Source organism: Bradysia coprophila, unplaced genomic scaffold (genome assembly GCF_014529535.1).
Source record: "Bradysia coprophila strain Holo2 unplaced genomic scaffold, BU_Bcop_v1 contig_137, whole genome shotgun sequence".
Taxonomy (NCBI): Eukaryota; Metazoa; Arthropoda; class Insecta; order Diptera; family Sciaridae; genus Bradysia; species Bradysia coprophila.
In genome coordinates, this window is record NW_023503408.1 from 462,455 (window position 1) to 487,471 (window position 25,017).

Sequence of the window (25,017 nt, forward strand, 5' to 3'; positions counted from 1 at the left end):
GAAAACCGAAAAAATTTCCAAGTTCCAAGCATCTTACTCTCATCACAGACGACAGAAAGTCTAAAAAAATTTATAAGAAGAACTGTTTTGTTAATTCGAACGAATACTGATGATGCAGACTATGTGACACGAGGTGTAATGTTCTTCGAGAAGAACTAGTTTCTAAATTAAAAATGACCGGAATAAACTCTTTAACCCTGATAATTCCAATTGATCATCCTCATTTAAAAACTGACTCCGGAATTAACTCGTTGCTCAGAAAAATTCGTTAATCTCAACTGACTTTCATAAAATTTCTCACAAGGTTACAAATGCCTTCGTAAACAGTATGAAGAATACTTAAGGGCCACAGACACGACGCTCTTTATAGATGACATCAGGTTCAATCACAAAATTTTAAGAAAAAATAACCGTTTACTGATCCAATTTAAAATTTCCAAATGGATGAACAATTACGAATAAAGAAAATGTTACAACTCCAATTTACAAACAAACATAAACGATTACATAAGATGCGAATGATTTTTCAAATTTTACTTTCGGTGACCCATTTTCGAATTGTTTGATAAGAACGGTTCTTCAAAATGTGATTGACAGCTTGATGGGCTTCAATTTCGTCCTTCTTTGGTACAGTTCCATTCTTTATATGGTCCTTGAATATTTGTGCGATCATTGATTTCTCATCGGCAGTGCCTCTCTTTCTCGAAATTTTGCCTAGAAAAACACGAAACATTTGCTTAGAATAATAAATGATAAATGAATTGAGTGATTGTCGAATTATATTATGGAAAATGGCCGTTTAAATGTCCAAAAATTAAAATTGAAATTAGCGAAATTGATACCTTTCAAACGTGAAATCAATAATACAGTCAAGGCAGTCAATTTTCAGCATAAATTAGCTTCAGCTGTTTTTCAGCTGATCCATACAAACAATCACAACCGTTTATACGTCTTTATACGGTTTTACCACTATCATGCGCGTGCGTGTAGCAGCTTCAACCGTATGAACAAGGAAAACCAGTTTTGATTGTATGTGTGGATCAGCTGAAAAACAGCTGAAGCAAATTTATGCTGAAAATTGACTGCCTTTGACTGTATAAGTTAAAACTAAGCGAAATTTATGGCTGTTTTCGAAATGACTACGATAGGAGAAACTATTAACCATCCCGATACCTTTTATCATACGAAAAGTGGTAAAAAATTGGTAGTACTTGCCCGGTTTGACTTTGCTCTGTTCGCGTTGTGATTTTTGGATGGACGTAGCATTGTTATCAGCGTTTTGAGCAATTTTATCGAGTTCGTCGGGACAGGTAGAGCCGCCAGAATTTATTTCGGCATGACCAACAGTATACTCATTATCGACTTGAGTGGAGTTGACGATATTTTCGGAATGCATTTCGTTGTGACCAGAAGCTTCTTCAAATAATGCTGACATTCGCGCAACTTCTCGGTTTAGGTCATTGCCTCGGTATATTTCTTTATGTATCAACAGACTGTGACCCAAATATTTAGCAACGTCGGTGAGAATGTTGTCATTCAGTTCTTTCGTCGCGCAAAATGTAGCAAAGTGTTTTCGGAATTTGGTTCCTCTTAATGTTTTCGGGTTATCAGCTTCACATTGAACGGAGAGCTTTGCCACCGTACTACTGCCCATTAAGTGTCTTTTCTTACGGTTGTTGATTGCAGGAAGTGCGAACAATAAATCGTTTTCCTTCGAAACTCCTGCTTTGTCTCGATAATACAAAATAATATCGACGCACTCTTCCAATTCGGGATCAAGCATAATTGGCGCTCTATTTTCAAGTTTACCTCTTACATTCATTCTGCTGTAGCGTTCGACTCGTTCCTTTCCTTCAGCAGTTAATGCCCGAAACAATTGGTCATTCTTGTTTGTGACTCGTCGTCTCTTGGTGTACTCTGACGTTAGTGCATTTTCTAACTCTCCCACTCTACGACGATTAAAAAGTATCAGCGACACCATCGTGACTTCGGAGAGATTAATCCATTTGGCGAATGTGTACTCGTTCTTCAAGTCATCGAAATGTTGTTTTCGTTTTTTGTCCAGGAAGCGTTGGAAATGCTGAATGTCGTCATCGGTTGGTAGATCTTCTTCCTTGTTTCTGTTTCTGGTGATTATTGTAGTTCTCGCCAACTTGTTTACCCTTATGGCAGCCCTCGATTGAAACAAAGCCAGGAAGTCATTCGTCTGCTCTTTCAATTCCTTGTTTTGCTTAGAAATACACTCTTCAGACAAAACTCTCCCAACACGTTTTACTTCCGTGACCGATTTTGTGGCATTCCATGGCTTTTGAAACTGTCTGTCGGATGAGCGAAATCCTGAATCTTCGCGAATTGCTTCTAAGACTACATCACAGTACTTCGGATGATAGAGTGAAGCAAAGTCGGTAATGTCTGGTTCGATTCGTTTTAATTGAACCAGCAGTCTGCTAAGCATTCTCAGTCGATCTCGAACAATTTTATGGTGCGGCTCGTACCCAAACTGTTCACACAATTCGTTGCCATAAACCACCAATAGCCAGTCGTATTTGGCCGTATTCGCAATATCATCGTCCAACATGACCGACGTGATATCATGCAAAGATGCAGAAGCTCTCTCGTGTATACGCCCTGCAACCAATCTATTCAACTGAGCTGAAGAACGGTCGCCCTTGATAACCTTCCGTGAACATACATGCTTTGCTATCGACTTCTTAAAATACGTTCCCAAACATTCATAGCACACATCGAGGTCCGAAGCCTTCCGATTATATTTAGCGTTCGACCGTCGACTGGGGATGATTAGATTCTTGTTCAGTTTAGGATTAGAATTATGCTCGGAGTTTCCAATTTTTTTTATTGCGTCGATCCGTAGTTTTCTTTCTTTTGAACCTACAGTAAACGGTAGAAAATTTGTCAATTTTTCTATTAGAAAGATTATTATAAACGGAAAATATTTTGATCTACACAAGATAATGTAACTTGTTACAAGTGATAAATTGGTGACTGTACACAGAATATGCAAAAACCTTCACATAGGTCCTTTGCACGATAATTTTTGCTTTTGCCATATCACGGTGAACTTGAAAATTTTTTGCTGTATGTGATATCATTGGAAAGGTTAAGCATCGGGCTAACGGATACTTTCAATTTTTTGCCCAAAATCACCGAAAAAGGTATGTGAAAAAATGGTTTATCTCAAAAACCAACCGTACAAACGATTTTAATTTTTATTGGAAAATGATCAGGGTCTTTCAACTTTCAATTAAAAAATTTTTCGAGTTCACCGTGACATGATCTAAAGAGGTAGGACGGATCAATACTAAATACATTATAGAAAATGCAGTTCACCATCAAACTGTACTGTATTTCAGTATAAATGACCAATGACACTAAATTATTTTATTGAAGGATATGTAGAGCCATACTAGTTAAAAATTCGACAAGTACCTATCTGGTATGACAAATATCTATTTCGATTACAAAGAATATTTTAGAATCGCATTCGCTGTGCTTTGATAGCTTCATTGGATGTTTACCACGTTACAGCGAATTTTTCAAAAATCTATCTGAATACTGAAGTGACACAACCATCAGATTTTTGCCGTTGATTGTTTTCGCGATTGACATACTTTTAATTTTGAATTTAATCAGAGAAAAATGTTTGAAAAATTACCTTTGGATAACTTTGACAACTCAAGAACGTCGGGCTTATCACTATGCATATCTACGATGTGACGTGCAAATTTGCTCTGCAGTTTGTTGCAGTATGGGCAACAATTTTTCTTGGGTCCTTGATCAGATGTCTGAATAGTCATTTCGAATTTATCGGATGCGCCAGTTCTTATTGCTAATTTTTTCGGGGAAGAGACAACGCCAGGCCCAGATTTAGTTTTCTCTGAAAGTAATTTAATTTTTAGTCAACATAATTTGTCATTTTTTAGTTATCCATTACCTTCAGAAACTGTTTTTTGTGGTTGTAATACCAAATCCGATTTGACTGTACGGCTATGTGCCAACATCTTGGGCTTACCGATTATGTGTTGTAATTCAATGTATGCCTACAAATTGCATAAATTTTCGTGTTAAAAACTTCCTTTCAGTTTTTATGGAATCAGTATGAGTTTGACCGACACACTTTCAGTTTGTATGACTTATTGATTTCTCCATATAAAATTACATGCAAAAATCACAAAAGGTCCGTAAATCACAAAACAGCAAATGCGTCGGTTTTCAAAATTCCGTGACTGTATACTAAAAGTGAAAACAGTGACCTACATTTTCTTCGACAATTCCATCATCATTGGCAATGATGGTGTAATGTTTTTTGTTTTTCTGATAGTGCACTACTTCTTCAAGCACTTCCTCTTCGTCACTCAGCGGGTCATATTCGATGATTGCGTCGAACTCGTCATTTGACCATTGCATCTGAAAATGTTTATTTTTGAAATGTGAGTTAAACAAAAATAAAATGGAGAAACAAAACGGAATACAGTTGGTGACTCATAAAGAAGTCATTCAATTCGTTTCGTCCGAAAGTACTTCAGTACTTCCGTGTGATGTATTGAGATTTGTATGCTTGAAAGACAGATGAAACAAAATGAACAACTAATTTCAGAGTCGCAGACTTTAATAGCTAATCTAAGGAAAATTTTGATAAAAAATTGAAAAATAAATTCGATATAGCTGGGTTTCTAATGAAAGGTTTGCAAAAAGTGCGTTTGTCACTTTTGATAGAAAGTCTCATCGAATAAAGTACAAATCTGGTAAAAACATTCGATCTGAGCAGACAAGATCGAAGCTAAACTCGAAGTAAAACTTATTAAAAGTCGAAAAGGAGCCTTACAAGTTTTTCAAGTCATGATTTTAACCCCTAGACCATTGTGTATGCATACGAATGGGTGAATGAACTTTTTATTTCTTTTGTCATAATTATTTAAAGAATAGGGTTGGCCCGAGGGGTAACCGACTCGGGTAATTGACTACACACCCTCAAAGGAATTGCCGGAGTATCCGGTAAATAATTGGAATTGACCGGAATTGGCAGGAATTGATCGGAATTGATAGGAATTGACTGGAAATATGTGGAATTGTAAGGAATTGAAAGTAAATGAGAGTGAATGCTGATAAGTGTGATTATCGGAAAAAAGGGCCCGCGAATGAAAAACCACATTATTTCCTTTTTGTTTTAATTTTAAAAGCTCCCGCACAATAAATAACAGTGTACAGTGTTGATCAGTTCCATTTTAGAACAGGTCCAACGTCCTTTTATGTTCAAAATATGCACACTGAAGGATTCTTCTTCAGAGGATTCTTGTGAGTCAGATACGGAAGAGTTTGAGCCGCAACAAACAAGTGAATATTCGTCGGGGGAATGTTAGGCTGGGGCATTGCCGATGCGAAATGCTCCAGTTTCAAACCAAATTTACAAAAAAATGCATCACCGACAATATCATCTATTCCATCAACTTTTCAAAAGCCTATGCTGAAAACAAACGAGACATTGAAAACGTGTTTTGGTCAAGGGGGTAATCACTAGTAAATCAGTAAATCAAGTAAATCACGGTAAATCACAAAAAATTTTGAAAAATTTTTGAAAAATTTTTAATTGTCACTGGATTACATTTCGAAGTATCGTGGCCGTAAACATATAGGATAAATTTCATGAACTAATACAAATTGAAGTAAATAGATTCAAATTTAGTAGAAACTTCATTTTTGATTTACTTGATTTACTGTGATTTACCGTGATTTACTGAGCTAGTAAATCAGTGATTACCCCTCGGTTTTGGTCCTAGTTTTCATTGACAGATGCAGCAATCGTAATTTTCGATAGAGAAATTTCTAACTTTATTTGACAGTTGCGACAATTTCGTCATGAAAACAAGGACCAAAACACGTTTTGAATGCCTCGTTTGTTTTCAGCATTAAATCTTATGCTCAAAACAAACCAGGCATTGAAAACGTGTTTTGGTCCTAGTTTTCATTGACAGATGCAGCAATCGCGATTTTGAATAGAAAAAGTTCTAACTTCATTTGACAGTTTCGAAAATTTCGTCATGAAAAACAGGACCAAAACACGTTTTCAATGCCTCGTTTGTTTTGAGCATTACGATGTCGATCACTTGAACGAAACAAAAAATTGAGTGCTTTGGCTTTTACTGACGTGTGCTGAACAAATCCATTTCCTGTCGAGGTACGAACAACGTTTTGTGCATCGGACAACTGAAACATATACACAACATATACGTAAATAACTATTCCTGTACGATATATAGTTCGGGAAAAACTGACATTTCTTAATGAAAAATCATGGCAAAATATGTCCTATTTCAGTTGTCGGATGCACAAAAGTTTTTCGTCATTTCCTGACTTGGTACGAAAAATACTATTTATCTAAAATAAACAATGATGTGCGATGTGAAATCATTTTAAACAAAACTGCAGTCAATTGGACGGTTTTATCTAAATTGAAATTGAAAAATCTCTTCTAAAAAGTATGAGTAAAAATTAAAGATTCTAACAAAATGAGTCTCAAATGTAGGACAACATAGTTGTTCCAAATTTTTTCTTGATATAGTCTGACGATTCTTTTTCCGAAATGCTTAAGGGTTTAACTTTGACTTTAAATTTATATCTGTTTGAAAATATCGAGCAATTATTTCGAAAATTCGTGGAATTGAAGGAATTGATTGGAATTATAGGAATTGAAGGGCGAATCCGGCAAGTAGTGGTGTTAATCCGTTAAATAAAGAAATAAAAGGAATTAAGAGCAATTAAAAGGAATTGACAGGAAGTAACTTTAGAAATTGAAAGGGAATTGAAAGAGAATTGAAAGGAATTGAACGGAATTGAAAGGAAATAGAGCGAATCCGGCAATTAGACGAGTTGGTCCGGTAATTGAAGTAATTAAACGGAATTGAAAGGAATTAGAAATTGATTTGCCACCATTTTGGCCAGTCGGTTACCCCTCGGGTTGGCCCAATATTTCATTATTACGACATGTAGAATTGACCCACAAATTATCACAAAATAAATAGAAAGCTCATTTTTCCAGTCGTATACAATGCGGCGTCGCACCTTCCTCATCCTACTTAATAATTAAAAACCGGATTTTTAAAGAGTATTCAATTCGCTGGCGAAATATTAAAAAGAATAAAATGTTTTGGAATTCCATTTGACTAATACGTAGAGTTACACTCGAGAGATGGCATGATGGCGCTGTCATGTTTAAACATGTCTGGGTACCCATGTAATTTTTAGGAGCGTAACTCTATGGACTAATATATCGGCTACACTTTTGGTTCATAAACTGACAAGGTTAGGGCATTTTTTAAGTTTGCTTAGTTTTCACCTGGGTTCATTGAATCCAATTTAGGTTTCGATCTGATACCGTAATACATCGATTTTAAAAGTATGTTACATTTGGATGGAATAATTCTGTTACGAAATACGGCCTACCTCTTCAATTCGTTCCGCGACATACAAAGGATTTATAGGACTGGTTTCTGCATCTAACATCAATTGCGGACCATCGGTTGGTATAACCAAATTGACATTCTGCAAAGTATCCAAAGTCTTAGTGTTAGCAAATGTAATAGTCTTGGAGTTTACACATAGATGTGTAAATTGTTCAATAAATTCGACAGGTGTGAAGAGCTCGATAAGCCCAAAACTAAACTAAATTAACTCTTAAATGGAATATGACATACCTCGTTGTGAACAACGTGCAAATGTTTTGGACGACGTTCAGTTTCAAAATCCGGACCAAAACCAATTTGTACCACTTCCAAATTCGAGTTATTGATCGTTTGATCTAAATTCAATGGCTTGTTGATTGTCTGTAAAGTTATCGATTTGAAATTGATACATTTGAGGCAATAATCATGACATACAACAATTTGAAATCAATAAACACCCACGGATGGCTTTACATTCTCTTTATAAAAACACTAGAATTGAAATTTTAACCGCAATTCATTAACCGCTTCATTATTTGACAACCAGTCAATGGAACTATATTGAAAATAGCTTATAATACTGTCATTGTATGGCTAATGTCAGCGAATCTTGAATTAGTTCATTTATATCATTTGAAGTAAGAGATTTCATCCATTTTTAAATACACAGCCCTCAACTGTAGATGATTCAGTAAACATAAATATCAATGAAGCACTCTAAAACATTTCTCTAAAACGGCATGTGAAATTTGTAAAAAATAACATAATTTTCGCTAACTCAAATTTTGTTCGTGAATCTACAAGTTCAACTTTTAAGTTTTTCGGATTCTAAAAGCAACTATAAAAAGCAGCTCTTCGTGTTACACATTATTTTAATATTTATTTTTATTACCTTGATTTTTTCGTTGAAATTATTGAAGGAAACATCTTCCAGTGCCTAAAACACAGCCAATTTATTAAATCAACAATTTTTACAGCTGGAAAGAGTTTTTGACATTGTTCGAAACAAAGAAAATATTTTTCTGTTGTATGTGTGAAATATCAAAATAAATGTTTTTATTTGAGTGTTGATTTGACGATGAACTAGATTTTAAGTATTCACATTGCAAGTGTATATTTTGAGGGGTACGCAACAAAATTCTAAATAAACCATCGAAAATCTGCTAATCAAAATGTCAAATTCACACATAAAGCAGAACATATTACTCTGCTTCCATGTAAAATATAACATTTTTGTCAATACTTACAACAGTCCCAGTCAACGGGTGCAGTAAATTTATTTCATCCTCTTGACTACCATTTAGACCGTCATACCAATCTAAATCAAGGTCCATTTCAAATTCGTCGCAGTCAACCTAAAATGCACAACCAGTTGATTAAGCATCTTAAATTTTGACAAAGCTTAAATACAACCGGAGATAAAAAGAAACGACAATGCAATCCAAGCTATTCATTAAAGCTGTAATCGCACACCGTTCCGTTTAGCTTCCATTTACTTGGCAGATCATGTTTAAATACAAAAAAGCGTTAGTAAACGGAGGCAAAACGGAATGTGCGTGGGTTAGGCCTGTTCATTTTAGAGAAATAGTCTCAAATTCATCTGGCATGGTGTCTATCTGGTCCGGAAGGCTAAAATATTGGACCCGTATTTTCTTTAGAATTTTAAAAAATAGTTTAGATCTGGGGAGCGAAGCATTTGTTCAAATGTACGAAAGCGTTGGTTAGAAGAGAGGAGAATGATGGTGTATATCTTTTTTACTCTTCTAACCAACGCATTCGTACATTTGAACAAATGCTTGGCTCCCCAGATCTAAACTATTTTTTAAAATTCTAAAAAAAATACGGGTCCAATATTTTAGCCTTCCGGACCAGATAGACACCATGCCAGATGAATTTGAGACTATTTCTCTAAAATGAACAGGCCTAGCGTGGGTACACTAAATGCACTACTTAAGTTACGTGTACTACACCACAAGTGTAATCAGTTGGATTATAATCGCTGAAATTTTTGTTTATAATTTTCTTCCGATTGTAACAACAAATACAGCAGACTCTTCAACCTAGGTAAAGTTCGTTTTTTGTAAAAATGGTATTTGGTAAATGATTGGTACATGCTTATGTATTTGAATACATATTCAGTAAGAGCGGAACGCAAAATTTTTTAAAGATTCAAACTAAACGTCCGGGTGAACAAATTTTTTTAATATAATAATCCCGTCCAAACATAGACCAACTTCAGTGGCTCGAAATGTGTAATGAACTGAGTACAAAATAATTTTGGATGATTTGATCTAGACCCAGAAAAAGACGTAGAACAAATAATCGACAAACTTTTAAATTTATTGCAATGCTGACATCGTACCATTGTACCATGGTATCCACGTTTTTCAAAAGGACTTCTGTCCAAAGAAATAAACAAAAAGATTTCAAGGTTCAAATGTACCAATAATTTAAATAAATGTTCAGTTTCATTTTACGTTTCCGATCCACCCACCTTCATAAGAAAACTTCGCGGTAATGTTAACGATAGTATTTGTCTAGATGGACAGTGCAGATTTGATATATTTCGTTTACACTTTACTAACTATTCACATAAATCATATAACTACTTACGCTCATATTGTGTTCATCAACACAGTCGACTGTAGATTCGTTTTTCGTTGAAATTATTGACGGAAACATTTTCGCAGGACTAAAAACAAAATTAACAAAATGTCACGACTTACTTAAATAGAATAAAGTAATTGGTACTTGGGTTCACTCCAGTAAAAATACGGTAAATATTATTAGAAAATTACGTTCAAATTACTCGTGGGTCGAAATGGAAGACGCTTCAATGTTACACTCTGTAAACGGAAGATGATTGTGTGACTTCAATGATTTACATTTCATATAAGAAAGATCTCACATTGTACAAAGACAATATTTTATGACGATTTGGTTTTTGGCGATACTTTACGGGAGTTTGAACAACGAGCAAAAAGCGAGTTTTTAAGCTTATTTGTCAACATTTAGAAACGGCTGCGTGAGGTTTTTTTAAATTTCTGAATCGAATTTTCACCTTCCAGTTCTATTATCTTGTTCAGTAAATACACGAACAAAATCGCAGTTACAGCCTTACTTTTTGAATGATTTATAACAAAAAGGATCGCAGACAAACGGTAAAACAATGAGGTTATAACACTAATAGATTCTTGGGTTTCGATCTATAGATGCCCTCGTCAATCTTTGACTCAAATTTTCACTTTAATATTGTTTACTGAATTGTAGATGTTAAGCAATGATAAAACAGAATTTTAAAACAATACAAAAGTCTTACCTTTTTTATTTAATCCAGCAAGAATATCTCACAAACAACATATGTTAATTACTCCGCCACTAAATTTATACACTGCAAAAGCGAAATTTTTTGATATCTTCTACCACTTACGTTTTGTTTATTTTTCTCATACGTTACTGCGATTTATTTGAAATTTTTAGAGATGAAGTGTTATTGTATAAATAATAATAGCAGAGAATGTTAAAAGATGAGAAATGTAAAATTAGAGATAATAACCAAATTATTTTTAACTGTGATGTATATATCATTTTATAATCGTAAATAAATTAAACCTTAAACCTTAAAGATGTACGTTTACAATAATTACTCTCCTTTACATTAAAAATTTGTGCATCTCTTTTGAGATACACATTTCTAATCTCAAGCCGGTACAATTATGAGGTTTCGTGTGCATCTCAAGAAAGAAAAATTTTACATGCAAGTGTTTCGAGAGACGAACATTTGATATCGAAATTTGTACATTTCAAGAATGGCACATTTCGTGTTAAGATGCATGCGTCTCAAGAAAGATGCACACATTTTGATGTCAAAATTCATGCAACTGAAGTAAGATGCACAATTTTGGGACGAAGAATGAGTGCATCTCTTATGAGATGCACATTCGTAATTCCAACTGTCCAAACATTTTTGTTGAACAAAATGGTTGTCTCATGTGAACAATCTGTGCATCTTAAATAAGATGCGCACATTTCGAGTTAAGGTGCATACGTCTCAAGTAAGATGCACACATTTCGTGTTAAGATGCATGCGTCTCAAGAAAGATGCACACATTTTAATATCTAAATTCATGCAACTGAAGTAAGATGCACAATTTTGGGACGAAGAATGAGTGCATCTCTAATGAGATGCACATTTGTAATTCCAACAGTCCGAACATTTTTGTTGAACAAAATGGTTGTCTCATGTGAACAATCTGTGCATCTTAAATAAGATGCACACATTTCGAGTTAAGGTGCATACGTCTCAAGAAAGATGTGGAGATTTCATGTTAAGATGCATCCGTCTCAAGAAAGATGCACACATTTTGATGTCAAAATTCATGCAACTGAAGTAAGATGCACAATTTTGGGACGAAGAATGAGTGCATCTCTTATGAGATGCACATTCGTAATTCCAACTGTCCAAACATTTTTGTTGAACAAAATGGTTGTCTCATGTGAACAATCTGTGCATCTTAAATAAGATGCACACATTTCGAGTTAAGGTGCATACGTCTCAAGTAAGATGCACACATTTCGTGTTAAGATGCATGCGTCTCAAGAAAGATGCACACATTTTAATATCTAAATTCATGCAACTGAAGTAAGATGCACAATTTTGGGACGAAGAATGAGTGCATCTCTAATGAGATGCACATTTGTAATTCCAACAGTCCGAACATTTTTGTTGAACAAAATGGTTGTCTCATGTGAACAATCTGTGCATCTTAAATAAGATGCGCACATTTCGAGTTAAGGTGCATACGTCTCAAGTAAGATGCACACATTTCGTGTTAAGATGCATGCGTCTCAAGAAAGATGCACACATTTTAATATCTAAATTCATGCAACTGAAGTAAGATGCACAATTTTGGGACGAAGAATGAGTGCATCTCTAATGAGATGCACATTTGTAATTCCAACAGTCCGAACATTTTTGTTGAACAAAATGGTTGTCTCATGTGAACAATCTGTGCATCTTAAATAAGATGCGCACATTTCGAGTTAAGGTGCATACGTCTCAAGAAAGATGTCGAGATTTCATGTTAAGATGCATCCGTCTCAAGAAAGATGCACACATTTTGATGTCAAAATTCATGCAACTGAAGTAAGATGCATAATTTTGGGACGAAGAATGAGTGCATCTCTTATGAGATGCACATTCGTAATACCAACTGTCCAAACATTTTTGTTGAACAAAATGGTTGTCTCATGTGAACAATCTGTGCATCTTAAATAAGATGCGCACATTTCGAGTTAAGGTGCATACGTCTCAAGTAAGATGCACACATTTCGTGTTAAGATGCATGCGTCTCAAGAAAGATGCACACATTTTAATATCTAAATTCATGCAACTGAAGTAAGATGCACAATTTTGGGACGAAGAATGAGTGCATCTCTAATGAGATGCACATTTGTAATTCCAACAGTCCGAACATTTTTGTTGAACAAAATGGTTGTCTCATGTGAACAATCTGTGCATCTTAAATAAGATGCACACATTTCGTGTTAAGGTACATACGTCTCAAGAAAGATGTGGAGATTTCGTGTTAAGATGCATGCGTCTCAAGAAAGATGCACACATTTTGATGTCAAAATTCATGCAACTGAAGTAAGATGCACAATTTTGGGACGAAGAATGAGTGCATCTCTTATGAGATGCACATTCGTAATTCCAATTGTCCAAACATTTTTGTTGAACAAAATGGTTGTCTCATGTGAACAATCTGTGCATCTTAAATAAGATGCGCACATTTCGAGTTAAGGTGCATACGTCTCAAGTAAGATGCACACATTTCGTGTTAAGATGCATGCGTCTCAAGAAAGATGCACACATTTTAATATCTAAATTCATGCAACTGAAGTAAGATGCACAATTTTGGGACGAAGAATGAGTGCATCTCTAATGAGATGCACATTTGTAATTCCAACAGTCCGAACATTTTTGTTGAACAAAATGGTTGTCTCATGTGAACAATCTGTGCATCTTAAATAAGATGCACACATTTCGAGTTAAGGTGCATACATCTCAAGTAAGATGCACACATTTCGAGTTAAGGTGCATACGTCTCAAGAAAGATGTGGAGATTTCATGTTAAGATGCATCCGTCTCAAGAAAGATGCACACATTTTGATGTCAAAATTCATGCAACTGAAGTAAGATGCACAATTTTGGGACGAAGAATGAGTGCATCTCTTATGAGATGCACATTCGTAATTCCAACTGTCCAAACATTTTTGTTGAACAAAATGGTTGTCTCATGTGAACAATCTGTGCATCTTAAATAAGATGCACACATTTCGAGTTAAGGTGCATACGTCTCAAGTAAGATGCACACATTTCGTGTTAAGATGCATGCGTCTCAAGAAAGACGCACACATTTTAATATCTAAATTCATGCAACTGAAGTAAGATGCACAATTTTGGGACGAAGAATGAGTGCATCTCTAATGAGATGCACATTTGTAATTCCAACAGTCCGAACATTTTTGTTGAACAAAATAAGATGCACACATTTCGAGTTAAGGTGCATTTGTCTCAAGAAAGATGTGGAGATTTCATGTCAAGATGCATCCGTCTCAAGAAAGATGCACACATTTTGATGTCAAAATTCATGCAACTGAAGTAAGATGCACAATTTTGGGACGAAGAATGAGTGCATCTCTTATGAGATGCACATTCGTAATTCCAACTGTCCAAACATTTTTGTTGAACAAAATGGTTGTCTCATGTGAACAATCTGTGCATCTTAAATAAGATGCACACATTTCGAGTTAAGGTGCATACGTCTCAAGTAAGATGCACACATTTCGTGTTAAGATGCATGCGTCTCAAGAAAGACGCACACATTTTAATATCTAAATTCATGCAACTGAAGTAAGATGCACAATTTTGGGACGAAGAATGAGTGCATCTCTAATGAGATGCACATTTGTAATTCCAACAGTCCGAACATTTTTGTTGAACAAAATAAGATGCACACATTTCGAGTTAAGGTGCATTTGTCTCAAGAAAGATGTGGAGATTTCATGTCAAGATGCATCCGTCTCAAGAAAGATGCACACATTTTGATATCAAAATTCATTTAACTGAAGTAAGATGCACAATTTTTGTACGAAGAATGAGTGCATCTCTATAAGATTCTCATTTGTAATACCAACCGTACGAACCGTGTTGAACAAAATGCTCCACTAATGTTAAAACTCTGTGCATCTTAAATAAGATGCACACATTTCGTATCAAGGTACAATCGTTTAAAGGAAGATGCACAGCCGATACTTTATATTGGCGTGTGTGCATCAGCGTTTCAAGAATGATCCAATATGATTCATGATTTTTGTTTGTTTTAATTCAAATTTTGAGCCAAAATTCAAATATTTAGAATTGCTATAAATAGTGCTGCTCACATCAGCCGAAACTTATAAATCCAAGTCCTCATAATACTTATGTTATAAACGTGTATGTGTATACAACTTTTCATGCTGAGGGCCTAAATTGCGAGGGCCAAAATGAGAACGCATGGTAGACAACTAATTCTTGACTAATGATTCGAAAAAGTCTGGGTAAGTGATAGTATCTTCTGAAAAATGGACTCGTGTGTAAAGTCAACTCCTTCGCTGCGCTCGTATACGTTGATGTAGATAAAAAGATAAAATTTTATTTCAGTAATTTTATATAACCAATCAATAACATCAATAAGTGAAGCATATACCTTTCGGCTCACATTTTACTGTCACATTTTTCAACTTTCTTCTTTAATGACCATGGAAAAGTATGAAACTAGTGCAGATTTCGAAAAATCTGGCAAAATATGTTTGAGTTTCGGCTGGTATGTAGCTTATTGGGGAAAATCGCGACCTTTTCGGATACTTTATGTACGTTTTGGATTTTGAGAACTGAAATTAGTGGAACATTGGTGGTCTCTTTACATAAAGTTTAACAGAAAGTCAATTACTTATTTTTCCGTTTGAATGTCCAATTTTTGCTGGTAACAGCTATGTGAAATTTGAATAACAAGATGAACTAAAAAATGGTTTCTGAGGTATTAGTTTCACAGAGAATGTCTTGAACCGCTTTTTGTCTAAACAAGAAATTAAATATTTAGGAATGGTCTTCAAATGAAATATTATAAATCTAGAGTGAAGCGAAAAAACTTTTCCGAAAAGTAACAACAATTCGCCATATAGCGCCGATTTTTGCGCCGAAATGCGCCGCCGGTTAAAAATTGTATTACGCCGAAGCGAGCCGCCGAAAAGAAAACTTCAGTCGATTCACGCCGCCGCCGATACTCTGAAAAATGTTGACAGCCGCCGCCGAACAAAAGTTGACCGGCGCACACCTCTATTTCTGTTAGATCTCATTCCAAAGTAATTAGTTAAGCTCAAAGACATGAACAACAACTAAAAAGGCAGTGAAAACAACATTTACGATTCAATCTGTTGTGTTTTTGTAGGCCCTGAGTGACCCAGTAGCATTGATGTAATTGTTAGAATTTGTATTAGCGGAAGAATTTCATTTGCTGTGAGTCGCGTCAACAAGACTACATAAATGAATCCTATCAAACGGAATAGTTCCACACAATTTCCACTGATTTTTCAATTTTCTTTATTAAAAGCGAAAAAAGGCTGCAAACTGCAACCAGTAAAAAAACGATCTTTTCAACAAACAAATATTTACAATAAATAAAAATCATCAATTCTATTACGTCCCAAGGTCCCTAAAATGCAACTAGAATTTCTTCGCTGAATCGCAATGGAAACCTTCTGTAGCAGGTAGTCCATAGAGCGCGGTTCCCCAGAAGCCTTTTGCATTAACGATCCCAATTTCTTTATAAATGTCGTTGTCTCAGGACCCATGCTACCTAGTGATTCAAAAGCAATAGGTGTGAACAAATAATTATCTTTTAAACAAATGTAACAAAATAGGTCTACCGTGACTCCATGGAATTAGAGTCATACCATCCGGTCTTTTCCCGTCATCTCTAGAAATTCCCGGAGGCTGTACTAAATTCGGAAACCCTGCAGAAGAAAATGCATGAGAAAAGATTTGTTAACTTCATCATGTCCAGGAATCCATCCTCCGCTTTTATTTCCACTGATGACTGAAAATCGAATATTGAAAGGAAGTTCTTACTTAGAAAACGAGCCATCAGAACAGTCGGAGCGTTTGCTGCGACTGAGCCCCGTACAAACCCGTATATCTATTGCGTACGTGACCCTAGTGCGTCTGTCACCCTACTTTGATCGTAAGCCTATTGCGCCGGTTAATGTAGTTAAAGTAAAATTATTATGTAATGTGTACATCTTACAAATTGCGCATAGCGCAATTACGAAGCCCCGTACGACGTTCCTTTCAAATGGAACAAAAATTTCAAATCGCCGTAAAAATTTTATTTTTTTTGAGTATAAATACACAAAGGGCCTAGTATCGGCCTCAGTCCGAGGACCCAAATTTAAAATTTTTTTCAACTACATTCTATTCGGCCTTTGATTACCTTCCAAATGAAACAAAAATTACGAAAAACGGATGAAATTTGCTCGAGTTATATGTAAAATACACATAGGGCCCTAGTAGCGGCTTAGTCCAAGGACCCAAATTTAATGTTTTTTCAACAACATTCTATTCAGCCTTCGATTACCTTCTAAATCAAACAAAAATTACGAAAGACGGATGAAATTTACTCGAGTTATATGTAAAATACACATGGGGCCCTAGTAGCGGCCTTAGGCCAAGGACCCAAATTTAATTTTTTTTCAACAACATTCTATTCGGCCTTCGATTACCTTCCAAATGAAACAAAAATTACGAAAAACGAATGAAATTTACTCGAGTTATATGTGAAATACACATAGGGCCCTAGTAACATTTCACTTCTAAGGCCCTAACTCACGGTCCACTCACCCGATTTTAAAAAACTTTTTTTTCCTGGATTGGTATTGACAATACCTATCATTTGCCATTTCATTTACATTTCCATCGTTTATTTTGCCATAAATATCACCAAAAGACTTTAAATCACTTAGGTGGCCCTAACTCACGAACTTAGCCTCACTATTTCGACTATCTTTCAGAGAAATTTTTTTTTAAAAATCGGATTTGATTTACTCAAGATATCGACGTGACGGACAGACGGACAGACAAAATTTTTATTGCGGATTCGTCATCTATGAACATAGGCAAACACTTTGCCCTTACCGTCTGCTTCGAATTCCATCAATTACACACGGCATCGTAATCCTATAAGCCCCTTTGTACTTCGTACGGGGCTAAAAAGTTGAAAAAACCGATGAATTTAGAACATTTTTTTGTTTATTTGCGTTTCTCTTTTACATCCAAATATTTTTCATGATTTTTGAAAACTATTGCAACAATATTAGCGTTTAATCAATAAAAAAAACTCTCTAAAAAAATTGCAACAATTCAATCGGTAAATTTTACACGAAAAATGACACTTTTACTGAGAAATAATCAACATTTCAACGAAACTGATTCAAAATCAGTTTAAACGAATGAAAATAGGAAAATAATCAAAAATTCTTATTTGCAACAGTAACATCTTCCCCAAAAAGGTGCAACATAAGAATATCTACCGCCGGCGCCACCACATTTACTATCACGTGCTTGCCAATTATTTAGAAAACAATTTTTATCACATGCATTTCTAAATACACTTTTTGGTGCTATTGTTGAAGAATCGCGAGAAACTCCACCTACTACAGCAAGACCAGGTAAAATTGGTACAATTGGTGAAACAATTGGTTCTGGCTCTGGCACCGGCTCTGATAATCCTGGTGTTGCAATCAAAATAACCAAGACAGCCATGATCATCCAACCGAAGGTGCACTTCATTGTGATAACTGTATTTTGTTGAACTGTTTAAAGGGAAAATAATTAAATATTTTTTTAAAAGAAGAAGAAGCAGAACAGGATGTTAAAAACTCATTGATATTATTGATACTGATCGAATTTCAGCTTGCAGACTAAGAACTTGTTCGCTATGATGATAATATTAAGTGCCACGTATAAGCGTTGACATAAGCACGTGGCTTCACTGTTATTTTACGCAAAAAAAATTATTCATAATTGAAGTGAAATATAATAAGAGTTCAGCTCACAGAACCGGTCCATCAGCTTCAACATTGTATTAGAAACGAAATGCGTCGTAATGATGACAGTATAAGATATGGTTGAGCAACAAGTAAAAGATGGTTGTGTTGTGTTATTAGCATACTGGAATGCGTTCGAATAAGATGCATTCATTCGATGCATTATAAATGCATCTTATTCCAACGCATTCCAGTATGCTAATATCACAATCATATCTCATACTGTCATCATTACGACGTATTGCTTTTCGACTGAAATTATTAATAATTCATTATTGTACACTCGGTTTGTAATCAACTAGTATTATGTGTTCAGCGCTTGTAAGCATTTCTCTGTCTGAGCTGGTTTATTCATCGATATTGTGACTTGTACAAAAGCAAAATGATTCGAATTTTATTGTTCAGTTTTGTTGACATGAAATGCCAAATGCCATTGGGTCACAAGGATCTCCTTGTTGAGCACCGACTTGAGATGGAATTTGTTCATATACAAAGAATAAGCAAGACGTTGAAGAATAACACTGCCACATGAATGCATAAAGTTGAGCCAATAGCAATTGGTCGTAAACTAAATATTTATGTCGCTTTTATTTAGGATTATTCAGACTGATTTACTTCTGTCTAATATAGAATCTACTAAATTCATAGAACGAAGATATTTTTCTTTGTTAATACCACATTTTACGTGTGCAACTCTTTTTAGCCCCGTACGAAGTACTGGGGGCTTATAAGATTAATATGCCGTTTGTAACACGTCGAATTGGAAGCAGACAGTAAGGGCAAAGCATTTGGTTATGTTCATAGATGACGAATCCGCAATAAAAACAAGGCATCAGAACAGTCGGAGCGTTTGCTGCGACTTAGCCCCGTACAACCCGTAATCCTATTTCGTCCGCAACCATAATACGTCCGTGTAATGATTTTGGTTTACCCTGTAAACGTATGTAGATATAAGAGAAATGAGAGAAAGAAATGTATAATTGAAATCGAGTTTCAGTTCATTACTGAGGCTCAACCGATGTGCATTTACAATTAAATAAATTTCGTTCTAATAAAGAAAGTGAATTTTACTCAGAAACATAACATATTAATGGCGACGAGGATAAAAGTGAAATATTAGAAAAAGAAGTCGTATAAGTCGGTAGTGAAATTTTTTTATATGTCGCAATCAGAAGAAGTAAATTCCGATACGAAAAATTTTTCGGAAAATACTCAAGGTCAAGTGTCGAAACCGGTCATGGCTTTGGCGGGAAACATCGAACCATTTGTTCAAGGAACAAATTTCGAGTCGTATGAGGACAGAGTAAGTCAGTTCTTTGTAGCTAACGATATTAAAGAAGAAAAGAAAACATCAATGTTCATTACCATATCGGGTGAAGCGATGTATGATATTTTGAAGTCGTTAACATGTCCGGATAAGCCAAGCTCAAAGTCGTATACAGAGATAATGAAATTGTTAAGAGAACATTTTACGCCAAAATCAAATAAACGAGCCGAACGATACAAATTCAATCAGGTCGTTCATGAGACCGGTGAAAAAATCAGTGATTTTATAGTACGATTAAAGTCTGTGTCACAAAAGTGTAAATTCGGTGATTTTCTAGAAAATGAAACCGGAGCGAACATTGCAAACTATAAAATGAAAGTATTAGATGAAGCCTTAACGGACCGATTTATTGTTGGTCTGAAAAATGAGAAAATACAACAGGCATTGTTAAGTGAAGATAAATACAATTTCGAACAATGTTGTGAGAAAGCTTTACAAATGGAAATGGTTCAAAAGGAAACAAAATCATTGCAGCCATCGGTTATAAAAGCTATTCGTTCAAACGAAAAAAACTCACAACAAAGGTCTCGCAGCATAAGCCGATCGAACGGTAAATCGAATTTCAAAGAACGAAGCGGCAATAGATCTAACGGTACTCAATGTGGACGGTGTGGAAGGTCACACGATGAGAAAACTTGTCCCGCCAGAGATTGGAAGTGTTATAAGTGCCAAAAAGTCGGTCATATTTCTCCGATGTGTAGAAGTAAAAAGTATCAAAGCGTCGAAAAGTCTGGAAGTCAACCGGCTTTAAAAACAATTCGTTACGATGAGAGAGATTCGGGAAATTTCATCAAGCAAATCAAAGAAGGTCCGGTAATTCGAGACGGTGAATCGACTACCCTGGAAATTACTGTAAATACGGATGATGTTAAGTGGGTAGAGCAGCAACAATCTAATTCAGTCGACAACAATAAGTCTGGACGTACGGTAAAAACTCTGAAGCGAATTGGCGGGAACGCGCTGGAATACGAGTTGGACGTGGAGAATAAAAAGGTTACTATGGAATGCGATACGGGAGCTGTAGTAACAGTTCTGAGCGTAGAAGAATACGAAGAAAAATTTAATTATTTACCGTTGATTCCTATACAATCCGATTCTAAAGTCCCTTTGTGCACAATTTCAGGCCAAAAGCTACGAGAAGTAGGAAGAATCGAAGTTCAGGTGGAATTTGCTGGGAAAAGTAAGAAATTGGAATTGTATATACTCGATTTGGGTCATCCTTTCATGGCACTGATGGGTCGTGATTGGCTGAATGTTTTTATTCCGAATTGGAAGAAGCTGATGTCTGCACAAACGAATTCTTCAATTAATTCGGTAAGTCGATTGTCGATATTGGATGAAATTAAGAAACGGTTTCCAAATGTTGTGTCACAAAATTTTGAAAAACCTATTGATGGCTATACGGCGGACCTAGTGTTAAAGGAAAATGCCACTCCTATTTTTCATGCCGCGTATACTTTGCCGTATAAGCTAAAGGATAGGGTCTCAAGTGAAATCGACAGATTAGTTGAATTAAAAGTTTTAAAGCCGATCAAGAATTCAAAGTGGGCTTCTCCATTAGTAGTGAGAGTAAAACCGAATGGGGAATTGAGGTTTTGTATCGATGGTAAAGTCACGATTAACAAGTTTTTAGAAACAGACCATTATCCCTTACCCCGAATCGATGATATATTTTCAAGCATGTCCAATTGTGTCTATTATTGTGTGATTGATTTAAAGGGAGCTTTTAAACAGTTAGAATTAACTATTGATTCCCAGACTTATGTAGTCATAAACACACACAAGGGTCTGTATATGTGTACAAGAATGTTTGATGGTCTAAAGGTCGCACCGGCAGCATTTCAATCGGTGATGGACCAAATATTAGTCGCATTGGATAAAGTCCGATGTTTCATAGATGATATTATAATCGGAGGTACAACTTTCGAAGAGTGTAAAGATAGATTGTATGAAGTCCTAGAGAGGCTAAATAAGCATAATGTCCGGATTAACATTGATAAATGTAAATTTTTCGAAAATAAAGTACAGTATTTGGGTCATCTGCTAGAGAACAATAAAATCTCACCAAATCCTGAAAAAGTCAAAGCAATTGTGGAAGCTCCGGCTCCTCAAAGTGTCGAACAGTTACAAGCTTATTTAGGATTGTTAAATTATTATGTACGATTCGTACCAAATCTTTCCTCTGAGATTCATTTATTGTATCAGTTACTTAGGAAAGATAAACAATTCGAATGGAATTCTGAGTGTCAAGAAAGTTTCGAAAAGAGTAAAGTATTGTTAACTAGCAATCAAGTTTTAGAGCTTTACGATCCGGAAAAAGAAATACTTGTAACTGCAGACGCCAGTCCGTATGGATTAGGTGCAGTTTTGTCTCATTTAGTAAATGGTGTCGAAAAGCCAGTTTTGTTTGCATCAAGCACATTGTCTCCTGCGGAGAAAAACTATTCTCAGCCACAAAGGGAGGCACTTGGCATTATTTTTGCTTTAAAAAAGTTCTATAAGTACATTTATGGAAAAAGGTTTACAATAGTAACAGATCACCAAAGTTTAAGGGATTTGTTTAACCCAAAGAAAAGTTTGTCACCCGTGGCTGCTGCCCGATTACAGAGATGGGCTGTATATATGTCAATGTATGATTACACTATAAAGCACAAAAGTGGAAGTAAAATGGGAAACGCTGATGCTTTGTCTAGACTTCCTTTGAAAGAAAATTCGGAGGTGGAAGTAGAACAAATAAATTTTATAAATTTCGGGACAGATATTCCCATTGAGTTCAAAGATATTCAAGAAAGTACTCAAAAAGATCCAATATTAAGTAAAGTATACGAGTATGTGCTAAAGGGTTGGCCAAAATTGGTCAGTGATCAATATATTCCATTTTACTCCAAAAGGAATAGTCTTTCTACAGAAGAAAATTGTCTGTACTACGTCAATCGAGTCGTTATTCCTATTGAATTAAAGTCGAAAATTTTAAAAACGTTACATGAGTGTCACACGGGCATCGTACGAATGAAAATGATGGCTCGGTCATACGTCTGGTGGCCTTTGTGTGATAAGGACATTGAAACGTATGTAAACAATTGTTTAACTTGTCAACAAACTTTACCTAATAAAAACGGCCCTGTTACTTCAACATGGAAGCCACCAATGTATCCGTTTGAAAGGGTTCACGTAGATTTTGCCAGTCATGCAGGAAAGGAATTTTTGATAATGAGTGATGCATACACAAAGTACTGTGATGTTAAACAAATGACATCTACAATTTTAGCTAGAGTGGAAGAAAAGCTAATAGAATTTTTTTCTGTTTTTGGTCTAGCAAAACAATTAGTTTCCGACAATGGTCCGCCATTTCAGTCAATTGGTTTTGAAAATTTTTGTAAAAGTCATAAAATTGAATTGACACACTCCCCACCGTATCATCCTCCTTCAAACGGCCAAGCCGAAAGATCTGTCAGAACGGTTAAACAATGTTTCATTAAATTTTGTTTAGGTGAAGAGCAGCACCTACCTATCGAAAAGAGAGTGAAAAAATTCATTATGTACCACAACAATTCACCTAGCACGGCAACTGGGAAGTCTCCATCTGAACTTATTTTTTCTTTTAAACCAAGAACGTTATTAGATTTAGTAAATTGTAGAAATAAGGATGAATTTGATTCGAGAAAAAGAGAAATGAATTTTCTGGAAGTGGATTCCAAGTATAAAGTAAATCAAAGAGTCATGTATCTGAGTCATTTGAAAAATTTTATTAAATGGATACCGGCTACAGTGAAACAAGTAATTAGTAAATTCACATATTTGATAATGGTGAATGGTATTGTTAGATTCGTTCACGAAAATCAACTGAAGATTTCTAAGTTAAGCGAAGATAACGAGTACCAAGCGTTGTCAGTGGTAACTGAACCGATAAAATCAAATGAAAAATTCAATGAAGGTGGTAAAATTGTACAAAATTCTTTAAATAGTGAAAGAAAAAGTATGATTAAAGAAAGGTCGATTTCTGTGTCAGAAGAAAATTCTGAGAAAAAGAAGGTGAATTTTAATTTGGAAAAAACTCGTTCAAATTCGGTGTCTGAGGGAGAAAAGAAGACTAGGTATGGTAGAACGGTTGTCAAACCGAAATTTTTTCCGAATTGAAAACTTGAATTTATATGCACTAGAATTAAGAAATTTTGTTTTCAAATTACTTAGCTTAAGAAGTGAAATTTTTTATGAATTGTAAATTAAATGAAAGAAAAATTTTTTTACGGGGAAGATATTGTAATGATTTTGGTTTACCCTGTAAACGTATGTAGATATAAGAGAAATGAGAGAAAGAAATGTATAATTGAAATCGAGTTTCAGTTCATTACTGAGGCTCAACCGATGTGCATTTACAATTAAATAAATTTCGTTCTAATAAAGAAAGTGAATTTTACTCAGAAACATAACAGTCCGTAGCCCTAATAAGCCCGGAACCCTAATACGTCTACAACCCTCTAATGCGTCTGTTTCCAAAATGCAAGTCCAGTTGGGCATTGTCAAATTTACTCAAACTGTTCATTTTTAAAATTGCGCATAGCGCAATTACGAAAGCCCGTACGAAGTACCTTTCAAATAAAACCAACAATTTACGACATTATTTTAGAAACCCAAAATTTTTTACCAACTTTCTATTGGGTATTCAATTATCTCTCAAATGAAACAAAAACTAGCAAAATCGGATGATATTTACTCGATTTATGTGCAAAAAACACTTAGGGCCGAGTAGCGGCCCTAGTCCAAGGGCCCTAATTTAAAAATTTTTTCGTCACGTTCTTTTCGGTATTCAATTACCTTCCATAAAAAACTAAAACTAGCAAAAGCGGATGAGATTTACTCGATTTATGTGCAAAAAACACTTAGGGCCGAGGAACGACCTTTGAGCCCTCCCAACAAGCCCACGTGGCATCTTACCCAAAGACAATGTTCAGCAACTTTGTTCTACTCGTCAATACCTTTCATTTGATATATCACAAGCAGCTATTGCGTGCGTATTTCGGTAGATATCGTCGAAAGACTGAAAAACACCTATAGGGCCCTAGCTCTGGAGGGGCCGACCCTACCATG

General features: G+C 35.4%; 2 protein-coding genes and 1 long non-coding RNA gene across 4 annotated transcripts; 2 read left to right on the forward strand and 1 right to left on the reverse strand.

The window, feature by feature from the left end:
• Positions 1 to 414: 414 nt before the first annotated feature.
• On the reverse strand, positions 415 to 8,791 carry LOC119073126. Its single transcript, XM_037178426.1, has 8 exons — positions 8,705 to 8,791; positions 7,710 to 7,838; positions 7,459 to 7,557; positions 4,276 to 4,425; positions 3,953 to 4,058; positions 3,674 to 3,895; positions 1,216 to 2,889; positions 415 to 714 (listed from the first exon to the last, which is right to left on the reverse strand). The coding sequence occupies exons 1-8, from the start codon at positions 8,789 to 8,791 to the stop codon at positions 527 to 529; spliced, it is 2,655 nt and encodes an 884-aa protein (XP_037034321.1). The 3' UTR covers positions 415 to 526.
• A 1,596-nt stretch (positions 8,792 to 10,387) lies between these two features.
• LOC119073113 lies at positions 10,388 to 16,241 on the forward strand. The gene is made up of 3 exons (XR_005086995.1): positions 10,388 to 10,420; positions 10,728 to 10,729; positions 16,112 to 16,241. It is a non-coding gene; the product is annotated as an uncharacterized LOC119073113 (long non-coding RNA).
• A 3,379-nt stretch (positions 16,242 to 19,620) lies between these two features.
• On the forward strand, positions 19,621 to 24,080 carry LOC119073094. 2 transcript variants are annotated; one of them, XM_037178408.1, is made up of 2 exons: positions 19,621 to 21,243; positions 23,420 to 24,080. In XM_037178408.1, exons 1-2 carry the CDS (start codon positions 19,762 to 19,764, stop codon positions 23,453 to 23,455), a joined length of 1,518 nt encoding a protein of 505 aa, XP_037034303.1. In that variant the 5' UTR covers positions 19,621 to 19,761; the 3' UTR covers positions 23,456 to 24,080. The 2 variants fall into 2 exon arrangements, with proteins under 2 accessions (XP_037034303.1, XP_037034304.1); XM_037178409.1 differs by lacking the exon at positions 23,420 to 24,080 and having other exon boundaries at positions 19,621 to 20,922; positions 21,053 to 21,201.
• Positions 24,081 to 25,017: the final 937 nt, after the last annotated feature.

Excerpts from the sequence above, each read along its gene's own strand:
- LOC119073126 (XM_037178426.1), bottom strand. The coding sequence starts at position 8,791 with ATGGACCTTGATTTAGATTGGTATGACGGTCTAAATGGTAGTCAAGAG. Across the intron at positions 7,558-7,709 it reads TGCACGTTGTTCACAACGAG|AATGTCAATTTGGTTATACC; the intron begins GTATGTCATATT and ends GATACTTTGCAG. Across the intron at positions 4,426-7,458 it reads TCGCGGAACGAATTGAAGAG|ATGCAATGGTCAAATGACGA; the intron begins GTAGGCCGTATT and ends AAACATTTTCAG.
- LOC119073094 (XM_037178408.1), top strand. The coding sequence starts at position 19,762 with ATGTCGCAATCAGAAGAAGTAAATTCCGATACGAAAAATTTTTCGGAA. Across the intron at positions 21,244-23,419 it reads CGAATTCTTCAATTAATTCG|GTGAAGAGCAGCACCTACCT; the intron begins GTAAGTCGATTG and ends AATTTTGTTTAG.